The sequence below is a fragment of the Abramis brama genome (assembly GCF_963993115.1).
Source record: "Abramis brama genome assembly, chromosome: 6".
NCBI classification, from domain to species: Eukaryota; Metazoa; Chordata; class Actinopteri; order Cypriniformes; family Leuciscidae; genus Abramis; species Abramis brama.
The window spans coordinates 33,239,422-33,252,076 of NC_139968.1; the positions used below are offsets into that span (position 1 = coordinate 33,239,422).

The window sequence follows — 12,655 nt, forward strand, 5'->3', positions numbered from 1 at the left end:
GCAAGTTACACACAATTATCACACTGAATAAAAAGGCATAAATGAGTTAGTTTTCATGTGCATTCATGCTGCTGGTGGTCCTCAAAAAACCACCACATTTATCACGACCAAAGAAAAGTAAAAGTAGTGCTATTCTTAGAGAACTGAGTGATTCTCTGCTTTGGACACTAGAGAGCGATGATGTGATTGTGTTACATTTGACAAAATATCCAGCAGATCATATTGTGTGATACTGCAGTCACTATGTAAGGCAGTTATTCCAGTCAAATTTCCCTAAAAATAATAATTGAGGAACAGTAAATTACAGACAAAGAAACACAGAGACAGGTGCGATTAATATTTAATAATGGACGTTTATTCATTTCCATATGATAAATTAAAAGTAGAACAATTTAGTTGAGTTTCTGGATGTTGTTATATCAGGGAACCACTAAATTAAAATAGAATTTCATACACCACAATACCAAAATATATGATACAAAGAGTGAAGTCAAAACAGATATATCCTGTCCGAGAATAAATGTGGTCAAGAGGTGTGAGTCAGTGTGCAGTACTAACTCTAACATCAGATCCAGTAGATACAGTAGTTGATCATCGTTTTTTGGGGACATTTTCATACACAGGATCCATCTTTGATTTCTGGAAGGAAACACAAACTCAATCAGGAACCTGATGATGCGACAGTTTAAAAGCTAATGATAGAATTTTGCTTTAAATTCCCTCAGAGTGGAAAAGTTAAATTAATTTTTATACAATGTATTTAACTGAATGCCTCTTGATTATTTCACAGCGTAGAGCTGTAGCCTCAACACTGAAGCACAAGAACAGAAGCTAGAGGAAATGACATCATACATGCAAGTAATTTAGGTAGGCCTACATTCAGGGCAGCATTAATGCAAGGGCCCCAGTCCAAAACTGTTAAATCTAAACCAAACAGGCAAAAGTTATCTTCAAAAATTAACAAATGGTGTCAATGAGTTTGAAAAAACAGAACAAATGGACTGTGTGCCAATATGTAGTTCATGCAGTGATATATGTGTGTATATTTTATATGGCAGACCTATAGGTTCGGATGTTTTGTACATGGCATTTATTCCTGCAAAATAAAAGACTAATAACTTGCACTTTGTGATTAAAGCTAGGGTAGGTAATCCTGTTCAGAAACACTTTTTTTTATACTGGGTGAAATGGTCCTTCCATCCTGAGAGTAGTCAATACATTATGTGTTCAGAAAAAGGAATGAAAACAATCAGACCTCTGTAGCAGCTGCAGGACAGTAAAAACTCTGACCAATCACTGCCACTCGGTCCGAGTGTAAAGAACCAATCAGATGCCTTCAGAGCCAGGAGGAGTGTCTTAGCAGTGTCAATCAACTTCGCGTACGCGCTGATCGCCCCTCTCTTGCACAGCGCGTACCGTCATTCAAAATCAAGATTGCCGGTGTGCCGAGCAGCTGTGCTAATGGCGGACAAACAACCAAAACTACCAATTTCTCGAGTGGAACCTGCTCATGCAACAAAGACAGGTAAACGGAAAAAGACCGATGACGATAAACAAGCCCGTCGGAGCCCATTGACTCAGTGTTAAAACTCTAGCCGCATAACATACAGATAAAATGTCACGCACTGTGCAAAGCAACAATTGAAACCTGCTAATTCACTGGCTTGTCATGTTGCTAAAATAATGTACTAGCAAACCTTATTTAGCATTACATATCGCTAGAATAATTATTTACATAGCCTGCAACGTTAGCTTTTATCTTACTAGCTATTTATAACTCATAGAAAGAGTGCAACGTTATAAAGTTACATTACATGTATTGCATAATACGTAATGATTTGAGGACCAAGTTTGTAGTCAAAGTATGGGCAGGCCAGTCAATGTAAAGCATTTCGTCCCTACCAGTGAATGTGCCATAACTGTTTATCCGTCGTCATCGGTGACTCTGCATGTTTACTAGCCTGCGCGTTCACGGCAGGCTCCGCTGTGGGGGGAACTTTACATAACAAAATACATGTTTAACAGCTAGTAGGCCTAACGTTATATGTTATGAATCTTACACGAAATTCATCTTCCATCACAGTGCAACTAATGGAAATGGAAAAACGTGTATCAATGCAACCTGTTTTTAGCTTTGCCTTATATAACTAGCTCGTTAGCGAATCAAAAAATATATATTTTAAACTTTACCAATATCGATATGATAGCTTGATAGTGAGTAGGCTACTAAAATACATCTTATTTGTTTATATTCATAATGATAAAGTTAGATTTTTTTATTGCATGTGATTCTGACATGATGCTACATGCACTGCGCTCCTTCCTCTCCGCTCGTCTCAGGTAAATAATGCGTCTTCCAGCTCAGTGGTCGGAGTCGCGCGTTCATGTGTTTTGGGGGCGTGGCTTTGGAAGGACCCCAGAAGGGAGAGGGTGGACTGAATGGAAATAATGAGCTGTCTTTAAAACAGTCGTTAGAGGTCTACATACACTCGATTTTTATACTTTCTTTTTCAGAATACTTACATTTTAATTATGTATTGATATATACATAAAGTTTAAACAAATTTGAAAAATAAGTTTTTTAGACCATTCTTACCTACCCCAGCTTTAAGAACAATTGAGTAAATGTAAGTAATAGTTCTGGGGGATGAAGGGCCCCTCAAGAGTTAGAGAACTTGCTCAGGCGCCCATGTATATTTCATGTTGGGAACACAATTTTCTGTGGTAAATAAAAGAGCGCAATTAGAGAAGGACAAGCATTCCCCATCATGTCTGAAGGCATGTTGCGCTTAAGTCTCCTCGACCACCACAAACATGGAAGTATATTGTTTTAACCCGAGATGGATGAAATCATGTATGACCATTGTGTTTGTATGTCATACAAAAATGACCAAGGTTAAAAAAAAAAAAAAATCTTCCGCTAACACAAAAGTTGGTGGCAGAATGTTGGGTACTGACAGTTGGGTACAGACACCGTGTCTACACTGAACACGACTAAACAACCGTTGCAAATTCATTTGTCCTTCACGTCAGATGTAGCACATGGCGTGTGGAGAATGACAGAAATAGAATAAGGACTGAGTTTTCTCTGCTAATACATTTCGATTTATGCGAATTAACTTTTTTAGTTGCAAACAGTACACTTAATGTAAATAAAAACATGCATAAAAACACTCTTTTTTTTATTTATCTGCACCCAAGGCAATAATAATTATAATGGATGGACTGTTATTCACAGGTCTGTTCACTGACCGTCTGATGCAGCAAACTTCAATCTGACTAACTCACTGCAACACAGTCATGAAGGATCTTACCTTTTGTCGTGTTGTTGGTTTACACAATGCTGAATCTGCTCTGTCTTCCTCCTGGGTCTGAAGTGCTTTAACAATAATACAGATATGTTAAAAACAACAGAGCTGGCATTCTTGTAGAGAATTTTGTATATATCTGATTCAAATGCATTAATATTCATAGTTAATAATAGAATTCCTGACCTATTTTTCTACATTTCCTGCAGATGCAGAAGATCCCGACTACAGCAACAATTATCAGAGATCCAGCAACAGAGATCAACACTATCAGAGACACTGAGACTGGAGGAACTGAAGGAGACTGTGAAAGAGTCTGTGGGAGCAGTGCTGTAACGGCTGAAGAGAGACGGTCATTAGCGTCTCTCAGAAAATAAAGTACATAATTGTACCTTTAGGGATACAGTGGCTTGTCACTGGGGCTGTACCCTCAAGGGTACAATATTGTACCTTAACCTTTAAAAGAAACTGTACATATATGTACCTTTTAATGCTTTTTGACCCTCAAAAAGGTACAATATTGTACCTTAACCTTTAAAAGAAACGGTACATATATGTACCTTTTAATGCTTTTTGACCCTCAAAAAGGTACATATATGTACCTTGAGGTCCAATAATAAGCCCTATTGTACCTTGGGGGACAGAAATGGACTCCTACTGTACCCCTATTTCTGACAGTGAAGAATGTGTCAGTCTACAACAAAATAGTCCAGGGCTACGTTCCCAAACGCATTGTGAAAGAAGTTGATCACAGAGGACACTGGTGGCAATGGTCTCCACAATCAACTTGGGCTAACAATGCTTTTGGGAAACAAAGCCCAGGTCAGTAAACACACACATATATTATATCATCAGTGCTGTGGTACCTGCACATGTGTGACAGAGTGTGTTGATGTCCAGATGTGTGGTCTGGCTGCTGATGGGATTGTTCAGCACACAGCTGTAGGTGTTTTTATCCTGATATTCCACCTCCAGAGGTAGAGAGAGACTGATGCTGAGATCACACGCACTGATGCTGGACAATACACTGATTCCTTTGTACCAGGAGAGAGTCGCATCACACACATTCAACACTGATGAACACACCAATGAACATGATGATGATGATGATGATGAAGCACAGTCTCTGGTGATGTTAGGAGTGCGCAGTTGAGCTGGGAAATATGAGAGAATAAACAAAACCACAATTTATTTTCAGCCAAAAGCAAAAATTTGGGTTTCAATGAGACTCACAATGACAGTGAACGGGGCAGATCCGCAATCATCAAAATACTGTGCAGTGACAAGATGTGAACAATATGAGTGTTAACATGAGTTTAATGTTAAAACGAAATCACACACTATCCTTTTGTGTGTAAAGTTATATATATATATATATATTTTTTTTTTTTTTTTTGCTTTGACATCACAACACCTTAAACACTAAAATGAATGATTTAAACAGCTTTACAGCTCAAATAATACACAGGATCCAACAAATGAATTAATGTAAGTGTTGTGTAATGTTATTTTATATAAAAAAATAAGCATTACATTTCTGCTTTTAAAATGTCCAAAAACTGACACCAGTAAGTCTTAGTATGTGCCTTATTTTTTCTTTTTTGTAAAGAAAATGGGGGACAAATCATTATTTTTTGTGGTAATCAAACTTATGCCATAAATGCAGCGAATTGAGCTTTTAAGGGTAAGTTCACCCAAAAATGTAAATTCTGTCATCATTTACTCTTGTAACCGGTTTTACTCAACCTGCTCTGAGTGGGATTCGAGCTGCAGTCTCTGGTGTAGGAGTCAGGCGCTCTAACAAGAAAGATAAAGACTACAGCCTCTAGTGCCTCTTTGAGCTTCTGCAAGAACCAATGAGGTTCATTCTCGTGTTACGCAGCACATTTGAGCTTCAGCGAGAACCAATGAGGTTCATTCTCGTGTTTCAAAGATGAACGAAAGTCTTACAGGTTTGGAACGACATGAGGGTGAGTATGATGAGAGAATTTAGATTTTTCAACTTACCCTTTAAGTTTTGCTGAACTCAGAATAGGCTTTAATAAAACAAGAATATGTGAACATTTGGACAAATAATATGTCTACTGACCATAAACAGAAACACTGAATGTTTTTGATGAATGTTCAGCTCCAAATATGTCTAGTGAATAAAGTCCAGTGTCTCTGCTTCTGGTGTTTGTGATGGTCAGAGATCCAGACTGATGATCCAGCTTCAGTCTGTCTCTGAATCTCCCATCAGGACCATCATATGTGGAGAAAATGTGTTTCTCTCTACTTATTTTAGCTATAATAGAGTTTTCAGTTCCAAATTTCCACAGTATATCGTAGTCTTCATGTATTTCAGTAAGATCAGAGTGTAGAAGGACAGAATCTCCCTCCATCACTGACACTGACTTCACTTCATCAGCACCAAACACGTCTGGAGAACAAACAGAAACAGGTTTTATGCAGATTAAGGCTACTAATGGTTTGCAAATGGTTTTAAAGTAAAAATGAATTTTTTTATTTTTTTTGACAAATAAATTTCTATTACATTTGTTGTCATTCAAAATTACTGCAGAAGTATTTAAAAAATAATAATTTTAATGATAGCTGGGCATGAATTTCCATTTATCCATTTTGTATAAAATGTATGTATTTAAAATTACAAAGAAATGCCTGAGTTTTGAAAGCGGCACAATGAAGGATTTCATTTCTGAGCCTCCACTGTTCGAGTTTCTCCATCATAGACATTTGCATAATTCTCCATGACTTTTAACATTTTAATACATTTCCATGACTTTTCCAGGCATTAACATTACAATTGAAAAATTTCCTGACAACCAGAGGCCTGAATCCAAAGTACATCTCAAAATAAAATCTCAGTTTGATTTGGTCTGTGATAGTCTAAAACCATAGCAGTAGTTTGTCACTTTGTTCTGAAACAAATGTGAGATATTAAGCCTTAAAATGCTTTTAAAACTTACCAGTTGGACACCTCCAGCACAGACAGAACAAAACAAGCATGTGAAACATTTTCTTTCACCAGTTCAGTGTCTGATCTAACAAGACTATCTGCTGAAAACACTCAACCATGTGTGTATCCTCCCACAAAACATTGACACACTCTCTCTCTCTCTCTCTCTCTCTCTCTCTCTCTCTCTCTCACACACAACACACACACACACACACACTTTAACTGTTCTTAATAGTGGACAACAATCTTTATCATTCATTTATTAAACAATCATTTAACATTGATAATGTTTGAAAGGTAGTTGTCTGGATGTATTAATTACAAAAAAAGAGTGGAATATTGTGTGAATCTCGTTGAATTACCTGATAAATTTGATCTTACTGATTTTACAATTCAATTGTGTGCAAAACAAAAAAGATTAAATCTATTATTCATCTTGTCATTCTCATTGAGGTTGAGTCAAACTGAAACCTGCAGAGGTCGGTTTTCTTCAGAAACATGGGTAAACATGGACAAACATCTTGTAGGTGAGAGTGGGCTTTTGTTTGATGTGCTGGTAGGTGAAGGGTTTCTTCCTCTCTTGCTTACTTTACATCTAAATAAAACTGCTTTCAATTTTTCAAACACCATTGATAGATATTTGTTCTTGTTTCAAGCATAAACTCGCTTAATTTTGTTCAATTTCTCAGAAAAAAAGTTTTCATATCTTCATTTTTCATCTCAAGTAAATGTATTTTAGAGGATGTTTAGATATTTGCATTGCATTAGAGTATAATCTGTTCATCATAAGGGGCTATGTTCCTCTTTAGCATATCCCATCCAAGCAGACCCTCAAGACACAAACACAGCTTTCATGGTTTCACACCCTGGAGTGGGGGCCCAATACACATTGCCTCATACCCCACATGTGTCAGAAAGTTGTTGATCTCAACACAATACACAAGAAAGAAACTGCTGCACAACATGTCCCATCTGCAAGATGTTTAGACAAGATAACATTGTTTTTCACTTTAAATGAGACATCCAAGCACTTGCGGTCTGTCTCTCGGAAACTTCGCCCCCCATCTCACAACAAGTACAAAAGTTCACCCCTTAGTCAATCAGCTACATTAAGGCATAAAGATTAATAAAAGAAAATCATTATATATATATACATGTCAAAATAAAAGTCACAACAACAAGGCTTCCGTCACTTCAGAGTTCCTACGGGCGGTGCGAATACAACCAGAAAAATTTTCCTGGAAACATTACTCGTGGAACCACCCTGGTGACTAGTTCCTAGAACTAAGTTCCTAGCACTACTAACTAAGTTCCTACCTAGGGGTCTGAAAGACCCTATATGAAGTGATCGAGTCTCTTAAAAAAATTTGGGCTAAACTGCTTAATTCATATACGCTTAAGGCCTGTTCACACCAAGGACGATAACGATAAAGATATGAGAAACGACATCGTTGGGATCCCTATCAGAACGATTTTTTTCGACCTGTCGAATGATAAAACACTGACAGCCAATCAAAATCCACTCGAATTTAAAGGACTCATGCATTTAAAATGCAGACGACATTGTGGAGAAGTTAAGGTGTTGACTAGATGTTGTTTTTATTTCCACTATTGACTTCGTCAGCTAAACTCACTGTTAGATTAGATTGATTACACTAGACTAGCTAGATTCACTGTTTAGATGTGCTTGGAAAGTAGCATGCTGAGGATATCTGCTGGTAAAAGACATATAAATGCAACAAACTGAAATTGATTCATTCGAAACCCAGATATCAGACGGATGTGATGCGGCGCTGCAGGCCATCTTATGGCCCGGACAAAATGTATGTGAGCCTAATGTGGCCCACATGTAAAATGGCAAATATGGCCCAAATATTTTTAAATCACATGTGGGCCTTTTTAGGCAAAGATGCGGCACTCATGGCAATCTGAATGTGAGCCTAAAGTGGCCCATTTGATAAATAATGAATATGGCACAAATATTACAAACCAAATGTGGGCCACCTATGGCAAAATCTGGCACAATCGACAATGACTAATCTAGATGTAAACCAAATATGGCCCACATTTGTTGCAGCAAATGTGGCCCAGTTATCATAAAACATAATTGGGCCAGTTTTGGCAAAGATGTGGGACAGTAATCACTGGTGAATCTGAATGTGAACCTAAAGTGGCCCACAAATGGCATAGCAAATATGGCCCAAATACATTACACCAAATTTGGGCAACATTTGGCAAATGTACAGCACAGTAAGCACTGGCTAACCAGGGTGTGAGCCTAAAGTGGCCCACATATAATGCATTAAATGTGGCCCAGTTATCTTAAAACATATCTGGGCCAGTTTTGGAAAAGATGAGGGACAGTAATCATAGACGAATCTGAATGTGAACCTAAAGTGGCCCACACATGGCATAGCAAATATGGCCCAAATATATTACACCAAATTTGGGCAACATTTGGCAAATGTACGGCAATGTCTGCACTGGCTAACCAGGGTGTAAGCCTTATGGCACAGTAAGGAAGATATTAATTAATAACAGTTAGGGCCACTTTTTACAAATATACGGTACAGTTGACAGCCCTAAATATCATTAGAAAATGTATCCACTTCTGGCTTGGATGCAGCGCACCTTTGAAAGAGATGTATAGCTAAAAATGGCCACATTGATGGCGGCTTTTACAAATGTTGGATAGCCTAGAAAATATCAAGAAGATAACAGGAGATCTCTGCACTTTATATCTTACGTTTCTGAATTCTATCTTTTGAATTGTAACATGAATATGCCTTAAAGTGATACAATGTAATTTAGGGTAGTATGCCAGAGTATGATATAGGCTAGGTTCTAAACACTACATTTATAATGGTCAAAATTAATTATAATAATGGTTTATAATGTGTTTTTTTTGTGTGTTTTTTTTACAAATGGGGTCTCTGTGGAACAAAAGTGGACGTTTCTAAGTTTGTGGGTGTTTTCAAACTGGTAAGTGTGTATAAATGAGACATACTTGGAATGGAAATGTCAGTGATGGACTAGAATTGCTCTCGGATTTCATCATGTGGGTCCTTCTCCCTATATATGACTGACTCCCATTAGTCTGATTACTTTCGTTTTTGGCATCAGCGAACGGTACTACCAGGCTCTCAGTGTCAGAGGAGGCGATGAGCTTTCTTATTTTCATCCTATTGTGGTTTTTACAGCTTGGTAAGTATGCATTTGTTTCTGTTGATTCACAATAAAAGGTATACTGCTAAGGACAGCTTTTGGTTTCAATTCAGATTTCGTTAGGCTGTAAATGCGCAGTGCGCTGTAATCGACGCAAATAATTTTGCATGTCATTCTTCATGATTTGTGAATTCAGGCACTGGCGTGCACAAGGGGGAATTCTGAGTCTGACAATGCCATTTGTTTTTATCCAAGGCAAAGCAAGTGTTATTAGCTTGGGGAAATACATCTAGTGAAAGAAAATTTCAAGTCCATGTCCAACTCTAAATTGTATGGAATTTATATCTTTGATTTCACAGTAACACTTTACAATAAGGTGCATTTGTTAATTATTCATATTAACTTACATGAACTAATGAGCAACACATTTGATACTGTATTTGTTCATCTTAGTTAATAATACAACTGTTAACTGTTTGTTCAAGTACTGTTAGTCAGTGCATTAACTAATGTTAACAAATACAAATTTTGATTTTAATAATGTTTTAGTAAATGCTGATATTAATATTAACTAAGATTATGCTGTAGAAGTGCAGTTCATTATTAGTTCATGTTAACAAATTTAACTAATGAAATCATATTGTAAAGTGTTACTGATTTCATGATAGCTAACACTTCCATGACTACATACATAAAATTTACAACATCAACAAAACTAAACATAAATTCCTCATAAATACCTTCTTGATTCTAACTGTTTTGTTTGGTAAAGTAAATAATATTTAGTAATATCATAATTTCCCTATTTTTGTTTGATGTGTTATGCATTCTAATTGTATCAACGTGTTTTCATTGGTAATGAAGAGAGGCTCTCTGACCTACTGCTGCTCTCCATCGAGCGAGATATTCCAGTTAATTGTAAGGAAGTCATTAAAATATTTAAAAACACAACAGACAGACGGTAGGCTACTGCTTTAAATACAGGTAATTAATTTAATAAATAAATGTAAAAAATAAAATTGGTGCCCTTTTTGGTCCTTCCACCTCTGCCCCTGAGGAGGTCTGTGCAAGCCACTGCTGACAGTTATTCAACGAGGGGCTGACTGGAGCTAAACTACACTATTTCAGTTTTACTAGGTTAATTGCTAGCACGAGTTAAGCGCACTTGTGTCCCGTACACCACACAACTATGAGAGTCTCTGCGAATAGAGCATCAGTTAATCTTCCTAGCAGGAAACAGTACTGTCTTCTTACTTCTTTTATTGTGAACACAGAGTAAGAACTGCAGAGGCAAAACCCCATCTTACACATCTTTTTCTATGACGGTGAGAATTTCCCCCCCAATTTTTACATAACAAAGCAGTAAATTAACCAAGAAAACCCAAACTAACTTGAACATAAACACACATAACTTTACTAACACAAAAACCCAACCATCTTGCTTTAATAACGCATAAACCAACTCCCAACAAACAATTATTAACAATATTTTTTTTAAAAAATTGTATGATATGCTGTTTGTCGATGACCTGTTCAAAATGGATATTAATTGTGAGACTATGAAAATTAGTTGCATGAATTCACAAATATATTGAGAAAAAGGTTGAAATGTGAAGAAGGATGTGTGTTGTATGATGTTCCGTTAAGATCATGCATGATACATGCATGTTTGTCTGATGAGTGAATGTGTGAATTGAATCAGTGATGTCCAAAAAGGAATTGTTCATTTCTTCTTCAGGTGTATCTGGTGTTGATACAGATGAAGAGTCAGTGTCAGTGATGGAGGGATATTCAGTCACTCTAAACACTAATGTTAAAACAAACCAACAAGAAAAGATAATATGGTATTTTCATAAAACTCGCTTAGCTCAAATCACTGGAGATCAGAGTAAGATCTGTACAGATGATCAGTGTAAAGAGAGATTCAGAGACAGACTGAAGCTGGATCATCAGACTGGATCTCTGACCATCACAAACACCAGAAACACAGACTCTGGACTTTACAAACTACAGATCATCAACAGCAGCAGCTTCAGCAGTCCAATTATATTTAATGTTACCGTCACTGGTGAGGAATTTACTGCATGTTTAAAAGAAGAGTATAGCTATGTTTATATCACATCATTAATGTGTGTGTTTCTGTGTACCTGCATATTAATTCACATACAGTATATATATAATTTCATGAAAAATTATTTAAGTGGAATTTGTAGATTTTACTTCAAAATAAATTTTGATTTAAAACTGAATAATTGCCATCGATGCACTGTTAGTGTTAACAGTTTTGATTTATAAAATATAGTGTGTTCTGGTAAAGAATTTCTCATCATACAATCTCAGATTAGCTTCTCTTAAATTAGTAGTGATGTAAAATAAATATTACAATATGTTCATAAGCACAAAACATGGATTTTTCCCCCCAGATTTAAGTTCAAGAAAGGTCTTAATGTAATCTTTCATTTCCACAGTTCTCTCAGTTTATTTTATTTTATTTTATTTTATTTTATTTTATTTTTTTTATTATTTTTTTTTACAATATGGGCCTCCAAACGGCGGTTAAATTGTTTCAGATGTTCCTGCTACAGAACAAGTTGAAATGAAGAACCAGTCAGTTATGGAAGGAGAATCTGTCACTTTAGATCCTGGCGTAATGAAAAAAAAAAAAAGAACAGATTCAGTTATCAACATGTACAAAAATGCATAAAAATAGTGCTACTGTTTTCTGTTGAGCTCGCAGTGCTGTGATGCTGCTGTTCTTCACAATCCCACCAGATGGAGCCATTTATCAGTTAAATCATAGAGTTAAATTAATATAGTCAAAGTAGAAAAGACGTGTAAATTTGACTCAACGATATTGATAAATATCGGATGTATTATCATTTACTCTCTAGTCATAATGACTGCCTATTTTTTTCTGTTTCAGATTCAGTTCTGTCTTCAGGAGCTGTAGCTGGATTATGTATTGGTGTTGTTCTACTGGTGGCTGCAGCTGTAACTGCTGGTGTGATTTACTATTGCAACCAACCATCAGGGTGAGCATTATCCTTGCAAGATTGATGAGACTTGTTAAAAGATTTGAAAATGCATTTTTATTCTAACTAACAAAGTAATGTGTGTTTAATTGAGTTTGTTGTTGTTTAAACAGACATCGAGATGCAGGAACAGCACTATCAGGTGAGATTATGTGCAGTAAATCTGTATGCCTGCGAAAAAAAACAAAACAGAA

At 36.5% G+C, this 12,655-nt stretch overlaps 1 protein-coding gene across 1 annotated transcript; it reads right to left on the reverse strand.

Annotated features, from left to right (window-relative positions):
- Positions 1-338: 338 nt before the first annotated feature.
- Positions 339-6,360, reverse strand: LOC311084732 (uncharacterized protein). Its single transcript, XM_084116957.1, has 6 exons — positions 6,275-6,360; positions 5,398-5,727; positions 4,175-4,462; positions 3,495-3,647; positions 3,315-3,379; positions 339-639 (listed from the first exon to the last, which is right to left on the reverse strand). Exons 1-6 carry the CDS (start codon positions 6,321-6,323, stop codon positions 592-594), a joined length of 933 nt encoding a protein of 310 aa, XP_083973083.1. The 5' UTR covers positions 6,324-6,360; the 3' UTR covers positions 339-591.
- Positions 6,361-12,655: the final 6,295 nt, after the last annotated feature.